This window comes from Somniosus microcephalus, chromosome 17 (assembly GCF_052327205.1).
Source record: "Somniosus microcephalus isolate GS21.2 chromosome 17, FLI_Smic_1.0, whole genome shotgun sequence".
Taxonomy (NCBI): Eukaryota; Metazoa; Chordata; class Chondrichthyes; order Squaliformes; family Somniosidae; genus Somniosus; species Somniosus microcephalus.
The window spans coordinates 58,895,666-58,918,430 of record NC_141003.1 but is presented as its reverse complement, the minus strand read 5'-3'; the positions used below and the strand labels follow the sequence as shown (position 1 = coordinate 58,918,430).

The 22,765-nt window shown below is 41.6% G+C and overlaps 1 protein-coding gene across 1 annotated transcript in view; it reads left to right on the top strand.

Moving 5' to 3' along the window:
• The window catches only part of reln (reelin), a 391,712-nt gene that overhangs the window by 63,748 nt on the left and 305,199 nt on the right, over window positions 1-22,765 (top strand). Inside the window, exon 3 of the mRNA XM_086010451.1 lies at window positions 10,232-10,367. Within this exon, the coding sequence (XP_085866577.1) occupies window positions 10,232-10,367 (136 nt within the window). The remainder of the gene's footprint in view (window positions 1-10,231; window positions 10,368-22,765) is intronic.

The following is a 22,765-nucleotide window of genomic DNA, read 5'->3' as shown; positions in this document are numbered from 1 at the left end:
ATATTGACTTACGAGTGTACAAGGAATAGTAACGACATTACACATGTGGGAAGAGGGTGCAAAAAGGGCATTAACTTGATACTAAAAAGATCCGTCAGTGGCCAGCACAAGAGCACTATAAATGATAAAATTAGTGGCACTTCAGATTGATTAACAGCGTATCACAGTTTTGTGAAGCTATTATCGTCATTACCTGTCCTGAGTGCACATCCATAATGGTCAAGAAAAATTATGTTGTTACGTGCTCAACATTTTAGAGTGAGACAACAGGACTTTTTTTTTAGCCTGTTTTCTATCCTCAAGGCATTTTCTTTATCAGATGGGGAAGGAATAGCCACTATTGATCTGAGGGAGTTTGTTGTATTAGTTTGATTGATATGAAACAGAGATCAAAATAGCTTAGAAACTTTAGTAAGGCAGCTCCTCCGTGAAGCAGGAGTACAGCCATTACTCAAATGTACTCATTTAAATTTGGCACCATTAACAAAATGTTGCTCATGCTCCAGTGATTTAGACTAATGATATTTAATCATCGTTGGAAAAAAATAACAGGGATGAGGATTGAAGGCTGTACTGGTCATAATTTCATAACTGTGTCACATTAAGGCAATAATTGATGAGTGCATGTAGTCTACTGGGGAACTGAGGAAAAGCAGGTTGACTGAAGGACAGGACAAGATTAAAAGATAGATACAGCTCAGGAAGGCCACTTGGCACATTTTAGCTCATTCATCCAGAAAAAGCTGACAATCCCCCATCATAACTTTTAATTGGATGCTATTTGGAACTCCATTCAATGTGTCGATCACTCATTGTGTCAACTTGGCTTAGTTCATAGCACCTTTGAGACAAAGTTGTGGTTTTATCTCACACTGCAGGATTTGAGCACATAATCTAGGATGACACTTGGATACAGTACTGGGGGAGTGCTTAATTGTCAGAGGTGTTGTCTTTCAGATGACACATTAAACCACAATCTGTTTCCTGGCTCAGGTAGATGTTAAGGATCCCATGGCACTTTTTGAAGAACAGAAAGTTCTCTGTGTTTCCTAGCCAACATTTTCTCAACCAAGAAAACAAAAAAAACAGATCTGGTCATCTTGTTCTTTGTGGGACTCTTGTCACAAATGGCTACCACATTTACCAATGTGGTAATGACTGCACTTCAAATGGTGTGAAGCACTTTAAGACATTTCTATAGAATGCAACTTCATTCTTTTTGTATGTGTCTAATTTTATTTCTGGCAGTTTGAAACATTTTGAAGTAATGTTTTGGATTTATTGGCAGGAATTTTCCACTTTTGCAGAATGCCAGCACATCTTGGTCATGGCATGAGGTCCATCCAACACAATGGTTGTGCTCTTGGCCTCGACTGATATGTGTGGCTCGGGCTATTTTGCATAATGTCTCAATCTCTCCTGCCTTCCATCTAGAGCCATCTTTTGTTTCTTAACTTGTCCCATTACCATCTCCTTTTGCCTTGCACCATCCCTTTTGTCTCTTAATCTCTCCTGCCTTCCATCCTATCACAGACCTTCCCTTTTGTTCTTTCCTCCCCTCCCCCTTTCCCTGCCCCTACACTAGCTTAAAAACCCGTTCGATCTCCAGCTTTTTCCAGTTCTGATGAAGGGTCATCGACCTGAAACGTTAACTCTGTTTCTCTCTCCTCAGATGCTGCCTGACCTGCTGAGTATTTCCAGCATTTTCTGTTTTTTTTATTGCATAGTTTTGGTGAACTTTCTAACCTCCACTCAAGAGCCTGCCTAAGAGCTACTAGAAAATGGCTATTTCAGGTCCTGGGCACCTGCTGCAATGTAACTTGGCTGCTAGCCTCGAGTCTGGACACAGACTATAAAATAAAAATAAAAATAATATTTTTTGGACATCACTTTAATCTATGTAATCAATGACCTATGATTGATCGCATAGGCTTTCTGGACTTTTAATTTTTAACCTATTCCCACTACCCATAGCTACTTTAGCGGCTAGAACACACTGGTGTTCCTTAAACCCAGCGCAGGTAAGATGCAAATGATGGGAATACATCATATGTATATAGGCAAATGTATTTTATATCTGATTATGTCACTTCCAGTGGAAAATGGTGGTGCAGGCATGGACATGGTGGACTGGCTCCTGAAGATTTTTGCTTCACATTCCACTGGAGTTTCTCTAGGGAACTGCTGTAACTCCAGCAGAAAATCATAGCCATCTTTTTCTATACTGTTTATTATCTAATATACTCTGAGGTCCCTCATTTCAAGATTGAAAATTCCAAGTTTCCTCCTAAGTACTCTGACTCTTGGGATCAGACTTGTGGCTTTTACCAGCTTCAGTGCTTAAATTTCTCCCTTGTGTCTCAGTAAACAGAAGTGGAGACAATACTCACGGTATAGTCTGACCAAGGGCATCATATAGTTTTACTTGTACTCCAATGTTTTGGCTATGTAATTCAACTTTCAAATTCTTTTATTCATTGCTGCTTTGCAGTCAATGGACATGTTAAGCAACAAGTCAATTTATATCCCAAAATTGGTTTCAAATTCACCCATAACTATTTAGACATCCGTAATGTCAGCCGTGGCATTCAAAATAGTAATCCCAGCTTTAATTACTTGTCACCTCAGTTAGTACTCCCACCCCCATCCCAGTGTCACATCGCTAACAAGTGCAAACTGCATCCTATCCTTCACCCAATTTCCTATCCATTTCTAGGTTTTACCTTATATCCCCATCACTTTAAGCTTAATTAGCAATCTTTCATACAGAACTGTGTTAAAGGCTTTTTGAAAGTCTAGATTGTGTACACTAAGTAATCTGCCTATCCTCAGTTTTACCCGATAGGATATCCTATCAATTAGTGCATAGTTTGTGATGCAGCCTATGACAAGAGAGGACCTAGAGCCGGCCATAGTATTAAGTTTAATGTGCAACATTCAGCCAATCAGAATACATGTGCAACATTCAGCCAATCAGAATACTGTATTTTACGCAACTAAAATCAACTTAAACTGAAGAAAATGACGTGGAACCAACAATAGGCATTAAAATGTTAAGTTTACTCCACATTTTTGTATATATTAACTGATGATTATCCATTTTATCACATCCAACTTCCCCGCTGGCTGTGTTGAAATTCAGTATGACATGGCAACATTATTACAGCATTAGGTGTGCTCAATAGAGTTCAACTACCCTTCAGATAACCAATCAGATTCCAGTACATTGTGGTGCAATTTGTTTTCCGTAAAAGGTTTATGATCTCTTTATAACAAACTACTTTCCCACAGTCATGATGGTAACACTCCTGTGGATTGCTGATGTATTTGTTACAAATTCATGACACGCGCAGATGTTCCATGTAGGTTTACCAGGAGAAAACAGTCTGTAATAATTACACTTACCGGCAAAATTATGTTACTCAACAGGAAAAAAAATTGAAATGTTAGCTGTGTTTTTATCATTTGGCCATCGCCAGCAACCGTTGGAGTTTGCAGACACTTCACAAAGAAATCCCACTGAGTTTGTGTAATTTGGGGCACGAGTACGTCAAAATTAATTTACACAAATTTGTTTGATCCTTTGCTTCACTGACAGAAAAATGAAATACTTTAACTCGTCTATTAAAACAAATGTGCAACTGTAAATTGTTAGCATGTCTGTAACCCATGCCTCTATCGCTATTGATTGATCAGTTCAGTGGTCCCATGACTCCTGTTTTACTTCTCTTGTGGACATTACCACTGTATATGGAGTTAGGTCACAGATAAGCCATGATCTCATTGAATGACAGAACAGGCTCGAGGAGCTAAATGACCACCTCCTGTTCCTATGTTCCCCTCTGGTTAAAAGAGTGAGTGTGCATTTCTGTGTAGTCATTCTTGCAGCAGCTGAAGAATCAGCAAGTGGCTTTTTCCCCTCATTCTTTCATGGAGCCTCTGACTCAGCTTCATGTATAAGCCACTGTCAGCAGGTTATTCATCTGTAGGGGAGCATCAAAGCTGATCCCAACCTTGTCCTCAACCACTATTCACACACGTACTTTCTAGCCAGAGTCACTGATTAGTGATCAGAAATGGGGATTCTGACTGATTTTATTTTACCCCCTTCCCTGGCCCTTGTGAACTGAAGCCAATCGCTAACTTTGCACATACCAGACCTTGGTGTATGCAAGCAAAATACTGCAGATGCTGGAAATCCGAAATAACAACAGAAAATGCTGGAAAAACTCAGCAGGCCAGACAACATCCGTGGAGAGAAAATAGAGTTGACGTTTCGGGTCTAACCCTTTTTCAAAACTGGAAAGGAAATGAAATAGATCGAAAGGCAGGGCTGGGAGAGAACAAAAGAAGTGAAGAGACATTAAGAGGTATTCAAAACGAGACGAGATGGTGATAGGACTAGTGGAGACAAAAGACGGCTCTAGATTAGGTGTGAAATGTTCTGGCAGAATGAGAGACAGCTGCCATGTGGGAGAGGAAAAAAAAGGGGGGGAAAGGGCCAAAACAAAGATGTGGATAAAATATAAGCAAAAAATGTAATGGGGGCCGAGGTTATGATCTGAAATTGTTGAACTCGATGTTGAGCCCGGAAGGCTGTAAAGTGCCTAATCGGAAGATGAGGTGCTGTTCCTCGAGTTTACGGTGAGCTTCCGTGGAACAATGCAAGAGCCCGAGTACAGTGAGGTCTGAGTGGGAATGGGGCGGTGAATTAAAGTGACAGGTGACCGGAAGCTCGGGGTCCCCCTTACGGACTGAACAGAGGTGTTCCGCAAAGCGGTCTTGGTGTATGCAAACTGGCTGCTGCATTTGTCTTCATAACAATAGCATCTGCTCTTCAGAAAAGTAATTCATTGGTTATAAAGCACTTTAGGACACCCTAAAGAAAGAACTTGCACTTATAATAATGCCTTTCACATTCTCGGAACATCCCAAAGTGCTTCACAGCCAATGAATTATTTTTGAAGTGCACTCATGTAGGCAAGCATGTGAAAGGTGCTTTATAAATTCAAGTTCTGATCTCCCTTTCTGGTTAGTATCTTGATATTGTTCCAGAAGGTCTGATTTTAATTATAGAGAATATTTTCTTCAGTTGGGAGCTTGCACAGTAAAACTTTGGCACAGTCCATTGGCCTGGAAATTCTACATGTCTGTCTGGGTTTTTGCATTATAGCAACATTGTGGCAGCGTCCATCTGAACTTTTCCCAACGCTAAAAGTGTTTATAAACCAAAGTGATTCTAGCGCTTGAGGCTGTGTAAACAGTATGTGCAGGTAAATGAAAAGTGTGAGAATGAGAGATTAATCTTATCAAAAGTCTTTCTGAAAACCTTTGGAGGTCTGTGATTAAAAAAAAAACCAGGAAGTCTGTTATGGACCAGGCAATCAGCATGACCTGATTGCTGCTTACAAGTCATGGACCCTGTCAGTAAGAGATCTGTTTCCTTTACTGTTCCAGGATCTTCCCAATAATTATATGGAGCTGTCTCATCTTTCACATCTGATTATTTAGCTTTTTATTCCTTCTCACAAGGTAACCAATTTTGTTAATGAGCTTCTGAATGGGGCAAGAACAGGGGTGGGAAGGGGAGTGTAACTGAAATATCTAGCAAGATTGTTTGGAGATTCACACCTTTTGACCTCAAAACACTTCTCTCATAAATTAATCTCTAAAAAGATACCTGTACCCAGTAACTTTTATAGTAATTTCCAGCACCAGTACAGTCAGTTCTTGTACTGAATCTGCACTCCATCGATAAGAGGATCTGTGCACATTTATCATATGCAGCAGCTGCACACTGCGATAGTTGTTCAGAAAGAGATTAGGAGTGCACAACAGAGACGTATACAACTGGTTTTAATGCCAATGGTCGATCACTGCAGCAAATCTTAAGTTATTTTGCCTTTAACCCAAACACATCCAATAATTCAGGCAGTAATTTCCATCCTTTAAAAGAATCATGGTTTATTTTCATGTCCTATTCTTTTTTCCTGTAGAGTTTTTGAATATTTCTGTAAGTATCAAGTGCCGATGATTTCATTGGGACAAGTTGTGCAATACTGAGGGGCCTCAATACTGGTGCAGGAGGTGGGGAAAGAGATGTTTTCTGCTTTAAGAAACAGGGTGTTAACCTTGTCATTATTTGCTTATTTTAACACCAAAGAGAAATGTAATGACTTAAGTTTACCGTAGCCTTATTGACAGAACCCAAACAATCTGGACTGACCTACAGTAATGCTCATTTTATACCTCTCAAGTGACTTAACTGTTCAAATAATGGCCAAGGACATTACCTCAGCTCCAGAGAGTAGGAAACATGTTTTAAAAGACAGACCAGTAAATACATACAACCTGATTCACTGATATATCCATTTCTGGGCTTTGGATGACTGATTTCTAGATAAATATCAGGAGAAGCAAAGTATTAGCTTTTATATGAATCTTTGAGTTATAAAATCAGAAACAATTTTGATTTCACATAAGAGATAATGAAATCTACAGCTGAGCACCACATTGAGCTTTGAAATAGTTTGCTGCCCTATTTTTAAAGCACCCTTTAGCCCCACAGTGTGCAGCAGTTTAAAGTGCAGGACAGTAGACTATTTAAAAAACCATTGGTAGTAGTTAGTGAGGTGCGTAATTAATCTCTGGCGGAGCTTATGCTAGTCAGTAACTTTATCCCATTAACCGCAGCACTGAACCAGTTGATATAACAATCGTAGCTAAATCTATGTTGAACACACTCTCTGCCAAAGAATTTAGCTGCTTCATCATTGAATTAACTCCAGCCTAGCGGGTGAACACAGATTCAAAAATACAGTTGAAATGGTTTCAACTAAAATGGGGCAAAGGATTCTTTGCTAGTGCGCCAATTAAAAAAAAATAGTGGGTACTGATGGTGGGACTCTCTGATGGCTCAATAACTGACAATTAACTGCTGTAGCTCAGGTGAAATTGGTTTGGAAAGGCTCAAAACCAGAAGAATAATGGGATTGAATTGTTACATTTCTAAATGCAGACAGCAGTGGTCGACATGCAATGTCCTGTGCCATCTATTTTAATAAATACTGATGAAGTATCCCTAATGGGTCAGTGGGTAAATGTAGTGTGTGGTATAGAGGCACACGGACCAGGAAGATCCCAGATTTGATTCCTGGTGTTTGCTAAATTAGCTGATCCTTAGCAAGGGTAATGGTGGGTGTGTTGTGGTTGGGCTTGGTGTCTTTAAGTTAGGGTAAAATCAGGAAGGGTTGTCTCTCCAGAACACAATCCATTGAGCCCTGTTTAAAAAGTCAGGTCGGGGTAGAATCAGGCTTGGATGTGATGCCACTTGGCGAGTAGCATGCCCAACACTCTAGGCTCAAATCTGAATAATGGTTAAACTGAGGAAGTACTAGAGGCTCCTGCTGCCCATAAGACTGTACCCTAAAATGAGTTGCCACCTTCAGGGAAGAAAAGAAAAAAAATTGGAAGAACAAATTTCAAAAAAATGCAGGCAAGCATTGTAGAGAAGATCTTGTGATTAAGTCAGATTGTGGGTGTTGGTTTTAAACTGAACCTATTAACAATCCAATTCCCTTGTGGCTTTTACAATAGGAAGCTATCTAGTTATTAGAAATGGAATATTTGTATAAACTATTGAAAATCTATTACAGTCACACAAGAAGATAAATCTTAAGATGATTGTGCTTTCCTAACACTGACAGGGCCGCCCCAGTGAAGAATCCAGTATGTTTAATTATTTACAGAGTATTTCAGCTCTTTCCCACAGTTCAGAGTACGCTAGTAGTTTAGAGCCAGCGCGACCAGTCCTGTTGTAACATAAGATCCAAGCAAATCTGTCTTTGTTGATTGTGGAGGCGCAACAAAGGATTTTTAAAACAGAACTTGTTTAGATAGTGAAGCAAAATTTTCTAAATGTTTATCGTTTTTGTATGCAGTGATAAAAATGTTTAGCTTGCTAACTTCATAATTGGTTAAATCCAACTCTCAAATTCCAATTAGAGGTTACAGCAATGATAGGAAAGTGCTCTGCATACGTTATCACTGTGCCAATGAGAGAGACACATAACTGAGAGTTTCCAGAGGTAACTTTCTTAGGACTTTCTCATGCGTGATAGGGTCCCAAAGGTTAAGTCAGAAGCTCTTCTATAAAATGTTTCTTCCATTTATTTTTAGTCGCACATTGATGTGATTTATGGTGTACGCAAGGACAGCAACACCAGAAAATAAAAATGTTATTTAATTACCACGAAACACTATATCAACTGGAATTATCCATTGCATGTCTCCTGAGCCTAGTTCTTGCCAGTTCTAACATCCCTGTAGAACAAATTATGACATGAATTGCTGTTTTCTCTTCTATTTGTTTTTACATGTTGCATAAGCAGAATACACAATGGGAACCAGCAGGATATTAAAGACTGGATTTTCTGCCTAACATCATGCTGCTAATGGGGCAAAGATCTGTTATGCTGGGTTCCCACCTACTTTAACACCCTTCCCATTTTTTGCTGTAATTTTCAGCAGCCATAGGAAGTGCCCACCTCAAACTGGTGCCACTGTAATTTAAATATTAATTTGTGTTGAAGGGGGTCTGTGCACCACTTCCCAATGCTCTGACATGCAGGACATTAGATATTAATCATGTCCGTGTGAAATGTTTGTCCTGGATTAATGGGCAGTAGTAAGAAAGAAAAGAATGAACTAGCATTTCTATAGCGCCTTTCGCAACCTCAGGACATCCCAAAGCGCTTTACACCCAATTAAGTACTTTTGAAGTGCAGGTACTGTTGTAATGTAGGAACACTACTAATCTATCTATCCACTCCTCCAATGTTTGGTTGATATGTTGCCTGCCTCTTCAGTTGTGATCTGTTACTGTTTTTTGTAAATGAAATTTGAGCCAATCAGGTACAAGTGTGGTGCATACTTTGAATGTCAAGTGTTGGCACATGAAGGATGACACCTGAAGTGTGCCAGAGATATATATATAAATACTAGGTGATGCTGTTTGACATTGTACCTGGTACTTCAGGGAATATAGACACTTTCTTATCAGTATCCAACGTCTTTGTGGTGCTGTTTCTCTCTGCCTCTATCTCTTTCTCCGCTCTTCTCTTCTGTTTCTTTCTCCTTAACTTTTTAAAATTCTTTCTCTATCTTTTTCTTTTCCTTTTGGCTGGGAGGTGGTTTGTGGTGTGGTGGAGAAAGCTGCAGGCAGCATTTGGTATGGGGTTGAGGAAAATATATGCAAGTGTGCGTGTGTATGAATGACAGCAAGAGAGTGAGAGAAATGACTGTTCCGATTACACACCTGTTGTAGCTTTTGTTTTTGTGTATATATCTAGAAACGCCGTCTGATTCAAAGTCCCATGCAACACTGCATATATTAGCCACAGTGACACTTAAGCATATGGGTGACCGACTCTAGTAATCAGTAAGCGTATTTAAAAATGTGTTACTTAAGACACTTTCCTGGAACATGAAACCTCACACTGCACTTCATTCACAAACAGCAATGACACCAAAGCATATGGTGACGTGTTGCGGCACACGGAAACATTTTTTTGGGCTGCACCGAGACAACAGACCTGTAGCTAGAGCTTTTCTGTAAGAGATCTGTATTGGAGTCAAGCGGATTGAAGTGTTGAAGTGAGGTGCCACAAGAAACATGCGACAAGTAGCACTAAAATAGTAACATTTTTGGTCAGTTTTTCTTTGTCAGCAGCGAGCTGTCGATGCTTAGCGGTGGAAGGTTTTTTCACCAGTTTTACGACACGGTCGTAGTATCAAGTACTCCCAGATCAGGTGTAACCACCTTGACCTCAAAAGAATATCCTGTACAACACTAGGGTCAATTTTTTCAAATCCTGTGCGAACAAACTTAATGGCCTCCCTGGCCGAGTTTGCCAAACTAAACACTAAATCGAGAGGTTAATGCAATAATATGAAAATCAGCTGGCATCATTACTGAACTTGCTGTCACCAGTCTATCTCTCACTTATCTGAAATGAAGTCAACATTTGGCAGAGAGAAAAATGTTGTGATGTGGTCTCAAGGTACCTTAACCCAACCTGGTTATTCTGACTGAAGTTGATCTTTACATAGTGTTAAAGCAGTAGAATCTCTGATCCGAAGAGCTACCCAGCACCTGCATGAGAGACCATTAATGCAACTGAGCCATGTTACTCACTTACAGTATCTGATGCCCTTTTTTGTGTTGTTGCAGGGTTCATGTCTGATCAACCTTTCGGATCCCAGTTCATGTGCAGTGTTGTAGCATCTCACGTCAGCCACCTTCCACAGACAAATCTCAGCTTTGTCTGGATCGCTCCACCTGCAGGAACAGGCTGTGTGAATTTTATGTGAGTAAACATTTGCTGTAAGGAGCGGCAGTGAATGCAGTCGGCCACTCCATATACTGAATTGAATACAAGACTCTGGCTCTGTTTAATCTCTTATTAGCAGCATTAAATTATTTCGTTTTATTTAATCACTTTATTTTCTAATCGTAAAAAAACAAACACCAATTGGTTGTTGAATTCAAGACTCATTAAGGTGGAATTTTGGAGGCTAAATTTAACATTGTTGCACCTATTTTATGGGCCTACAACGGATAACCAATTTAGCAGGGCAGAGTCCCGTGCCCAATCTGCATGGGTGTTCGGTTCACTGCTAAATTGGTCAGGGTCTGACTCTGCCGGGCATCTGCCTCAAACTCCCAGACGGGAATGACATCTGCTCCCGCTGGCTTCCCGCTGGTAGGTGATATCAGCCCTATTGTGTTTGCTTCTTTCTAACGCATTCTTTTCCAGAGGACCAATACTGTGGAACTTCTTGGGACAAAATTTCCCTCATCTAGTGCCAGTCGTGTCTAAAAGATTAAGGACAAGTCCCAAATCACCCAGAGAGGTATTGTGTGAGATAGCACTTAAATTTCATGGATCAGTTCATTTGCATCTTTATTCACAGATCCAGGTGCAGATATAGGATGTATATTAGTGGTAGGAGAGGAAATTTGAGTGTGTGAAATTTAAAGTGATGGAGACAATTAAAGTGTTACAATGGGACGACAGAAGTTCTGAAAACATTTAGAAAGGCTCAAAAGACAATTCAACCCATTAACAGTAAGGCAAAGGATAAGAAATGACAGACAAAAGTGAAGGAAATAGAAGCCCGATGTACAGGCTTGTGACTGCAGCTGACTGATTCTGTCATTTGCTCTGTCAGCCCTATGGTGCATGCTTAGCAGTAAGTGTCCTCAGAACAGATGGCACAGCTCTGCATCTGGCTCTCTACCGATCCAGACTGTGAAGAAAATCTCCACAGTCATTGCCAGTGCAACAATACCTGAAATAAAGGTTGGTGTTATTTGGTAGATGCAGCCTATCGGGCTTTGCTGGTTGATCACCCTGGTATGCCTCCTTCCATTCAGTACCCCACAAAGCATGGCATGCTGTGATTGGGATGCTTCTGAAGAACCAATATAGTTTAGTCAAGCCTTCACATTTATCAGTAGCTGCTGCCTCAACCTGTTGAGAGTTAGAACCATCTGCAGCACGAATCATCAGCCAAAGTGAGCTTCAGTCAACTCCGTCTACAGATGCTGCTGTGCTGTGGATACCAGTGGATGAGCACAGAGCGCTTCTTGTGCACCATGAGCTACCTGCCATACCTTCAAGGATCCTTCTTTTCCTCCCAGCACCTCACATTGGGGGATTCTCATTGGGGAAACCCATTGATGGCGCTGCAAAAAAAAAAAAGAAAAATAATTGACACACTCATAAGAGCCTACGAGCAGAAACATTTAAGATGAGCTAGAAATGGTCTCAAAGCAACAGAAAGTTTGTTTTTAATTTGCAGCTCCGTAAATTTACTTACCTGCACTATTCGTTGCCTAGCAAACCTGAATGGCCAGTTGGAATGAGCATTATTTACAATAGAACTTGGGAACAGTGTAAAATGTGGGAAAAGACATGCGAGGACTGAAAATGTCACTCTTGCATCACTTGTATTATAGTGAAGCCCCCCACCTGCTTGGAGCAGGATCTTTCACGCCGCCACCCCCCCGCCGCCCAGAAAGTTGGAATCCATGTCATGTCTTGGGTTATTTTTCCTTCATGGGACATCCTGGGAAAAGAGGCTAATGGGGTGTTCCAGTTAGGAAATTGGCTCCCTTATCTCCATCAATGTTCCCTTCCTTCTACAGTGTTCAGGCTTTTAAAACCCAAATCTGGCATCACCTCATTTTCACTTCCTGATTTACTTCATCTATTCTACCCTTTAAACCTTGCTTCTTCAACTAGATTTCTCAATTTAAAAAGGGCCTAAAAGCAAATAAAATTTCCTGAAAAAGATATCACAACCAGTAATGTGGGACCAACAAGGGACCACCAAGAGACGAGCATTAGAGCATCCAAGAAACCAAGGAAAGCAGCAAAGTAATGGACTCCAGCAAAGGAAAAAAGCACGAGGAGCCAAAGCACTGAGGAGACTGGCACATAGCACCTGCCCAGAAGACAAATCTAGGACCATCTGTAGCTAGGGGATGACCTTCAATACTCACGTGGTAGCTTTATTCTTTTATCTTTTCACAACCCCTTCAGCTTCCTAACAGGTGGTGAGCAGTCTACATGTGTAACAAATGAGAGAAAACAGTGAAGCATAGAAACATAACAATTAAAATATTTTATTATCTATCACAGACATGCCTCATTGTCATGCTTTTTATTATATGAATAAGCTGCAGCATTCTGGTTAGACATTTATAGTCTTTGCTTGTTGCTTAATGCACTGCAGCCATCACAGGGAGTCATTTGGCCTAAATCCAGGCAAACAATGTGGTACTTATAGTCTGGTTTGTGGAAGATTAGAACAAAATAGCTATTAGTCTTTTACAAAACCATTCATTGCCCATTTTATAGTCCTCGAGACACCTTTCTGTTATATGATAACTGTGCCAATTTAAACAGTGCTTTAATTACTAACTTGTTTTCTAGTTTTCGAATACATCCCGGGAAACTATGAGAATTTAATAATAAACCGACCAACCTATAAAACACTGTGGTGCTCTAACAGCCAAGAATACAGTCCCCATAAAAAGATAGAAGAGGCTCCTGTAAATGTGTATTATTATACGTATCCACAATTGATCCTTTTAAGAGGTGAATCCATTTTCCACAATATCCACATACTTTTCTCTTGTATCACTGCAGCAGTGCTGGCCACTTTTTTGCAGTATGGGATTGCATTTTATTTTTTAGCAGTGATCTCCTGAAGCTTGCTCTCCACAGCCCAATTCTCTACCAATGGCAAGAATTGATCTCCAGTTTGTGCACTCCCACGTGGCGGGTGGGTTAGTCCCATGTCTGATCAACAAGTCTAACAATTGAAACGGGCAAGTTGAACCATCCTTTAACCCTAGTATGAGAGACCTGCTTCAAGTAGCAATGATGTTTAATACACTGGAGTTCCCAGTGCTGTGGAGCCTAACCCATTCACCCCATTGTGGAGCAGACTCTATAGCATCTGTGGCAACAGACAAACAACTACAGATGTACAATTGTTTAAAATTTGCAAATGCAACCTCCATTTCTGGATGTGGATGTGCTCTGATATTTGAGGGAAGCCTATATGTGTCAGCAAGTGGAAAATCTCACTGGCCTGGTCTGTACTGGCCATTTCTGCACTCTGCACACTTGGGTCTAGAAAAATGGTGGTCAGTGTTGATGGCAACATTTATATTCGCTGACGCTGCTGCACTCAGAGAAGCCCTTGTTCATCATTCCTCCAGAGGCCCCATTTACATTGCAGTGCCATCACCAAAGTCAGGGCCGTCGTGTAACAGTCATGTTAATGTTCTCTTTCAATACCAATCCTTCCAGTGCGAAGTAATCATTTTGTTGGGCTACCAGCATAGACCTCTATTAAAATGAACTGTCTTTTCCTGAAGAGAAACAGTAGTGTAATCTAAAGGCTGACACAGTAATCAAACAGCTAGAGTTGACGAGGTTCGGTCTTCCAAATGAAAGATGGGCTTATCCTAATTTGCCTGACAATGAGGCTGTAGCATGCTGGGAATGTTGTTGCAATCTTATGCTTAAGTTTTAAGGTTGTGCTTCCCAATCACTTTGGAGCAGGACATGAGCGTGCTGCTGCAATTACTTTTTCTCTATAGTCTCTGGATGAAGGAAAGTTATTTACATAACAAGGCAACATAGGGACAAGTGGAAAGGGGGGCACGAGGAATTTTACAAGATACTACCAATAATGTAGAAAAAACATTATTCTGATGGTCACTTCACAGGCCCTGTTGAAACACCTGCTGGTCAGTCAACCAAGATCTGGCATTGAAGAGAGAGATCCATGGAGATATCCAATGGTTGGACCCTGGGGATAATTTGGATTCAGGAGAACTAATGGGGGAGGAGGTGTGAAAAGGAAAAAGTTCGTTTTAAAAAGTTCCAGAAAATTCTAAGTTAAAATGATGAATAATGAAATTTTCAAATAAAATAAATTATATACACTAAATTAATCTGCCATGACATTGCTTACAGAGAAGATGGATGGGCTTATAATAGAGCTGAAATTGTAAATGAATAAATTTTACCAAAATGCTTAGTTATAGTGAGGAACTTGCTGAATTATAAAATGTATTAGGGGTGTGGATTGTTTTCAATGTAGTGGTAAATTTTCTAAGCTCAGACTGGCAGCAAGCTATCTCACCCACTGCCATCATGCATTGGAAAATTGCAGGTATAATGCCCGCAATTTTGCGTCCACTGATCCTAATGAATGGATGGAAAATCAAGGTCAGTGCACCGTGATGTTGAGATATTTGTCAGCAGGCGCAGGGTACCATGTCACCGCCTGGACTCCGAACATTTAGGCTTTAGTGAACAATTTAATTACTAAATGCTTGCAAGACTTTAACTAATCATTGATGCAGTGAGTAATTTAATTATTAAATGTAGTGAGCAAAACTTTGTGAACTTTAAAGAAGGAGTGGGGTTGCGAAGATGGGAGTAAAGTTTTGATGCAGAGATAACTAAGTGAATGGTGCATTTGTGGATGTCACTGTCAGCTACTTCACGTGCAATTATAAAAAAATTTTTAAAAAATCAAGTCCCTGTACATCAGTGGCTCGTTGTTATCTGCCACACAAAGCGAGTTCAGACCAAGTGTATTCTTCAGGTGAAGAAGGTTAGAGGACAGGGGTTAATTGGACATGGGTGCGCAGCTGTAATCCAGTTTAGTAGCAGAATAATACTTTCTGCATTACATGGTGCAATACTCCTGTCCTTATAAAACCGGTTATCACGATGAAACATCCATTAGTATATTTAAAAAAAATTCTTGCCTTTAGCGTGTGTCTGTCACATCACACTTTATTACAGATGCAAAACCATCTTTTATGTTAAAAAAAAATAGAAAGGAGGCCAGACATTTCATTCTGGAGCCTGAAATTTACAAGCAGTTTTACTGACTCTAATTGATCTGAGGAATTTACAAACTACCTACAATTACTTGGATTCCCACAGTGACTGCTGGTGCATTGGCTTTATAAAGACAGGCCAACTCAGTAACCATGCTCCAGACCCCAGGCTACTTGTGAGCAACACTATAGGAGATCTGCTAGTGTCATTATCAAAAAGGCGTGAAACTAGCACTTCCAGCACACTCCAAATGCCATATTTAAGTGTCACACTGTCACAGATTCAAAACACTCTTGGAGAAACTGTACACAAAGAAAGCCAGTCGGCCAGAAAGCCCTCGCTGGATTCTTCTGACTTAGAGCCAGAAATTTACCAACTGTTAAAATTGTTTAAAAGCAGTGACAGGTATCCAGGTGAAACAGTGATTTACTTGTACTTCTTGCAATCTAGTATACTGTATTCGCTGCTCATGATGTGGCCTCCTCTACATTGGGGAGACCAAACGCAGATTGGGTGACCACTTTGCGGAACACCTCCGTTCAGTCCGTAAGGGTGACCCCGAGCTTCCGGTCGCCTGTCACTTTAATTCACCGCTCCATTCCCACTCAGACCTCACCGTCCTTGGCCTCTTGTATTGTTCCACGGAAGCTCAGTGTAAACTCGAGGAACAACACTTCATCTTCCAATTAGGCACTTTACAGCCTTCCGGACTCAATATCGAGTTCAACAGTTTCAGATCATAACCTCGGCCCCTATTATATTTTTATATTTTTTATCCACACTTTTGGTTTGTGCCTTTTCCTTTTTTTCTCTCTCTCTCCCACACGGCAGCTGTCTCTCACTCCGCCAGCGCATTTCACACTTCATCTACAGCCATTGTTTGTTTCTTTACCTGTCCTACTACTATCTTGTCTCACCTTGAATATCTCTTAATGTCTCTGCTTTCATCCCCGCCCCCATTTCCCAGCCCCCAAACTGCCTTTTAATCTTTTAATTTCCTGCCTTTTTTTCTCAGTTCGGTAGAAGGGTTTCAACCCGAAACGTTGACTCTGTTTCTCTCTCCACGGATGTTGCCTGGCCTGCTGAGTTTTTCCAGCGTTTTCTGTTGTTATGACAGATATCTGGATTTGCCTGTTCACACCACTTCCCAATAGGGAGTAATTGAGCAGTGCCTTCAAGGGATGGGATAATTTAGCATCACAACTGTTGTCCACACCCCAGACTACTCCAGAGCAATGTCATAACAGATCTGCTGGTATTGGAAAAAGATGAATTAAAAAGCAAAAAAAAAACAAGGAATAAAATACTGTGAAGAAAAATGGATCCTTATTTTTAGCAGGACCATTTCCAGAAGATGACCCTTAATTGAAATGATTTCTTTTTTTTTACTTATTTAGTTAAAACTGTGCCATCTCCACTGTTTCAGTGAAGACATTTGTTTTCTAAATGATCTCTTTTAGTTGAGAACCTCACTTACCAGTTGAATCTTTTACCATTATTACTGTGTCTCTATTTTTCATTTTCCCTTGTTGAAATAAAAATAATTATTCCCTTTTGCCCATTTTTGGCTGATCTCTCTAGTGTCGTCATTTTTCCCATAGTTTTGTGGATATTCTAACCAGCGGTGCGACCATCAATCATATAACGGGCCCTCTGCATCGCTCCACTTTGGCACTAACTCGGAGTCTGCTGAAACTCACAGATGACCAAAACTCTCTCACCTCACATTACTGTTTTCCCTAAAAATATACAATGCATTCTCCAGTTCAGTCCAGATAAACTGAAAAGAAATATTGACTACAAGAGGGCAAGAATTTATCTGATGGGAGATGTGTTTCCCAAAAACATCTTGAGATTTGGGATATAGCTGTTTTGGTGCAGCAGATGGACATGATCAGAGCACACTGTTAATCCGCTATATGAACTGTAACATGTGATTCTGACTGGACAATAATAAGTTTAAAAGAATTTTCTACAATTTATCAATCACTAGCAATAGCTAGGGTTTTAACACCTCTCGCCACTATCGGCTCCAGCCACTAGACAGTCAAGCGTCCTATTCACGCTACAAGATTTACCCATTCCCCCTTCATTTTGTTCAGTCTAGTGTGAATTTACATTGTCACAAATCCTCTATTAATAAGGTAGGGGCAACGCTTAACATTTAAAAAGTTCATTTTGCACCAGTTGCAGTTACACTGTAGGCTGTGTGAAACCAAAGGTCTGTGAAATGGTTTCAAAATTTTAATTGTGAGATGTTGCAATGGAGTTTCAGCTTTGTATTGATGCATAATATCTCATGGTTGCTATGTGTTAGTGACATTGTAAACCTAGTCAGAAGTTTTCCTATGTTTGTTATTTTAACGAGCATGTTTACGATGTCGCTAACACATAGAGCTCAGAGGAAATCTGCTCCTGTTGTTAGATCAAAGTTAAGGGAGCTTTTCATTTTATCCAGCCCTGATGTGCCTGATTGGAGAGTGCAGTAGCATTAACCCAGTGCGGTAGGTAGTACTCTGTAAGGCAGCTCTGATGCTGTTGCTTCTGACCCTTTGGAGGTGGTATGTGGCAGATCTGATGCTACTGGTAATATCGCTCTGTGGTGTTATCCTTGTTTTTGCTAACTGATTAAAAAAATTAAAATGTAGAATCAACCTTTGTCCTGGTTACAAAGTTGTGAAGGAAAGCAGGAGAGCAAGGGAATGGACCCATAAATAGCCGAGCTTACATTGATCTTTATTATACAGAGGAGCAACTATGGTCTAAGCCCAGACAAGGGGAACAGCTATTCAAATTTATGTACAGTCCTTTCAGGAATAGGTCAAACATTAAAAAGGTAGAGATTTACAATTTTTGGGGGGAATATCATCAGTTGTTAAAACCGTTTTACTGTTCCGAAAGATTAAAAAATGAAATTAAGAAGGTAAAAGGGCTTAACTGTGCCCTTTATTATCTTTGTCACCGATGTCTGTTCTCGCTTAAACTCTGCAGCAAAGCAGGTGAAAAGTCGCGTGGTGACTGCCAGTGATTACTGGCGCCACCAGTCTCTTCTTTGCAGCTGTCATTTATAATGGCCCATGTGCAAAAAAATGAAAGGGACAGACTATTAAAATCATTAAAGACACAGCCAGGCAGAACTGCTGTGTTTTCAGTTGCTGCAATCGAATGCTCAGTTAATTGGTGAAAAGTCTCCACAGTGGACCACATGTTGGCTCGCAATCATAAACAGAGCAGAAATGTTTAGAAGAATATTAATAGATTAATTCTGCCACATTGTCTCGGGAGGTTATCCACTTTCTGCACTACAGTTTTTCTGCTTCCCGTCCCTGGCTATCGAGTGACGTTTAATGGTCTTAATAATGGGCACTCCCTATTTGAAGTGAGAGTATTGTGACACGCTGCATGGTGCTGGACTTCCCCTTGAAAGTCTCTATTAACTTTAATTACTCATTATTTCATACAATCCATTCCTGTCAGCAACTGAATGAGCCTTGAACACAACAATTGTAAGCTTCTCTTCAGCGTTAATCAGTAAAAAAGGTTGTCTTCGTCGAAAAATGTTTGGCAAACCTTTTTTGATTCTTGCTAACACATGATGCAATAATACAAGTCACATCAAAACGCACTATTGTGTCACTTCTATTTGACATCATTGTGATAAGAATACACGTGATTCTTCTGGTCCCAGTCCCTTAAGCAAAATGAGGATTGCCAAAACTTTTCTGTGAAGACATTGTCCCTTTAACTTTTTTTTCTATTTGAAGTGAACACACTACCAGGAAGAACAGCACAAAGCGAGGCATGTGGGCTTTTTGAATTCTCTGCTGTTTCAGAACTTAGATTATGTTGCTTGGCATTCACAAACGTCTCCTTGATAATGATAGAAAAAAAGCCTAATTAATTTTTCCAAGTTATTTTTGCGAAAACATTGCAACCCTTGCATTATGTAATGTCTCATTTCTTCTATTCTATCTATGAACAAGGGAAAAGAAAGGGGAGTTGGTGGGCGTATTTATAATGAGCCTGCTGGGAAAACATGTACATCATCAAATATGACACAGCTAATTGATCTAAAACAGTTGATGACGCTTTTTTAACCAGCTTGTGACTGATGTTCTTGTTGGCAAATGTCATAAACACAGATCCCGCAGATGCTGAGAATGATCTGTACCAGGACCCTTTCCAACATTCTGTCTGGCCATAATCATGAACTGAAGCTTGTGTGTGTGATAGTCTTTTTAAAAAACTGCATGCTCTGCACTTGCTCGCAAATTGTTAACACTGTTCAATACTGACATTAACAACATCAATATTAGATTCTTGGTCACTGCTATCCATGGAACATATGAGTGAGATCACCCCCAACCCGCCATTCTCGCTTGCGTTTAACTCTTGCACGATAAAGTCTGTGGATCACATATAACACTGGGTAACAGTTCCCGCACAAATATATTTAAAACATTTGATGTGTTTTCCTCTCCTACTGCCATCGATTTCTTGCTCAGTTTGGTTCCATAGACTCCTTACTCAGTATAGTGTCATGGTTCCATAGACAGTGGTTGCCCTCTAGTATCTTTCCCAATTGGCGGCTGTTCATGTGTGACCATTGTCTTGTTGGCAAGGTGATTGATCATGTGTGCATCACAGCCAAGTCCGGTCCTAGCCTCACCAAATGTTGACACATGAACATATCCAGCAGGAGTGGTATCATGGGAAGGGTTTCTGCTTTGTAACCTGGGGTGCTGAGGCTAATTGTAGCAAACGTGGCAAACACTAGCCAACTCCGTATAGACCAGGGATGAAACTGGAGATCTTCCTGCCTGTATGGCTCAATATTACACCAGTACAGTTACCCCATGAGTCATTAGGTAAGCACTTGCAAATAAGAACATGTGGAATGAGAAAAGGCTTTTCACTCGGCCTGCTCCTTCCACTGACTATGCATACTATCCGATCATTACCTTATCCTATCCATTTAATTTCTTGAGAGAACATTCTACATAAGTACAAAAACAAAATACTGCGGATGCTGGAAATCTGAAATAAAAACAGAAAATGCTGGGAATACTAAGCAGGTCAGGCAGCATCTATGGCGAGAGAAACAGAGTTAACGGCCCCGATTTTCGGCTTGTGTGGGGAATGGTCGGATTTCCCCAAATGTGGGGTTTCTGACACACACAAAAAAGTGTCAGCCAGCTCCATGCAATTTTCCCTCAAGTGGCCAATTAATTCCCAGCATGTGGAAAGCCTTGCTAATTGTCCAATTCGTGTCAGAAATCCCCACAGTATGATGTCATCATTTGTGGTGCTTTCAAGGTCCATAGCAAGCACTGCATCCTCTGAAGGCTTCCAAACGTACCATACAGGATGGCAGAGGAGCCTGCAGCAGCTGTGGGCAGTGCCAGACCCCGAGCTGCCTCCAAATTCGACGAGGCTTCACTGCAGGCATTATTGGATGGGGTTAGGACCCACAGGGAGGTCCTCTTCCCTAGGTCAGGGAGGAAGAGGCCTCCCACTGAGACCAATGCTGCATGGATGCAGGTGTCAGCAAATGCCAACTCACTGGGAGTCACCAGAAGAACCTTGGCATTACATCTCTATCTCCTTCCTTTACTCCCCTACAGTACCATCCAGAGCCCCCGTCCTCACTGTGGAGGAGGTAGAGGCTGTGCAGCCAGACTCCTCAGAGGAAGCTCCAACCTCTGAGGGCGCAGCGTCAGCAGAAGTAAGCGCACCCAGCACCAGCGCAGACACTCACACCTCGGGGGGGGGGGGACCTTCGGGACATAGAGTAGTGTTGTCACCTGGTGTTTCACAGCTCACAAGTGAGCCTCAGCAGATTCTGGAGACAGGGACAGCAGTGGAGAGTCCTCGTCGGAGGGCGCAGGACTCTGCCAGCTCAGCTCAGCTGCGCTGCATGTCGACCCTCTGCCTCTGGATCCATCTGCAAGAGAAGAGGTGATGGATCTCCATGCACAGATGCAGGAGTCTCTGGCAGGTTTTGTCTCCAGGGTCGCTGCGAATGTGGAGCGAATGGAGGAGTCTCAAGCGACCATGAGCAGAGCCTTTGTGGAGTCATTGGTGCATGAACGCATCACCATGGAAAGGTTGGCAACCTCCATGGAGGAGATAACTCGCCAGGGTACGGAAAACATGGTGAGTGCACATAAGAGAATGACATCTCTGTTGAACAGAGAAACCAGATCCTCATGGAGGTCCTTCTGAGTAGGACTGCCAGTGCAGATACGGGTCCCGATGGCCCCCTAAAGCGCAGCAAGGTGCTCTCAAGCCACTTCCAAGCGCTGGCCCCTTCTGGCCTGTGCAGCTTCAGGTGAGTGAGCAGCAGCCTGGTGCTCATCATGCTGTTCCTGGTTCTGCTGCTGCCGCCTCTGCTGCTGGAGATCCTCTAATGGCAAGAAGGGAAGGAAAAAAAGGCATCCCACGCTTCTCGTTGGCATTCCGCTGAGGAAGCGCTGAGTGAGGGTGGCGAGAGGGGCTTCCCAGGAGATCACATTGGAGAAGTGTGTGAGGCTCCAACCTTCCACAGCTGTGCCTAAGCCTTGAAGAAGTAGCCCCAAAACCTGCAACAACAAGGTCCTTCAACATACAAGTGCTGGCCCTTTAAATCGCAGCTTCTCCTTACCTGCAGCTGACAGCTAGCAAGCTTCACGCCAGCTCTCAGCAGCGGGGTTCCCCGCAGGCGGGTTTCAGGTGGGGAAAGCCCCAAAGTCGCAACGGCACGGGAAAATCAACTTCAACAAGCAGATAATTGCTTGTTAGTGCTCCAACGACCAGTCCCGCCAGTGGCGGCCGGGACTGAAGCGGGGTGCGGGGAAACGGCAGTCCAAAAGTCGGACGGGGCGGGGAATCAGGCGGGGGGGGGGCCCCGACCCGCTTTTTCGCTGATTTTCGGCCCCCGGCCACATGAAAAGCCGCCCGATGGCGGCCAGAAAATCGGCCTTCGTTTCAAGTCAATGAACTTTTGTCAGAAAAAGGTCATCAACCTGAAAAGTTAACTCTGTTTCCCTCTCCACAGATGCTGCCTGACCTGCTGAGCATTTCCAGCATTTTCTGTTTATATACACTATCCACATGAACAGTTATATAATTCACACTTGTGATTAATGGCTTTAAGCACGTTCATCACCTGGGTTTCCATCACCTCTTCAGTACTCCCTTAGCCCGAAACCAGAATATTCAACCAATTACACTATTCATTTTTGGCTTGCTGCCCCAGTAGTATAGTAACCATTGTGTCCCATGGAGTATTTGAACATTTTACTCTATATTTATGCCTATAACCTTGATCCCAAACAGATATTTCCTAA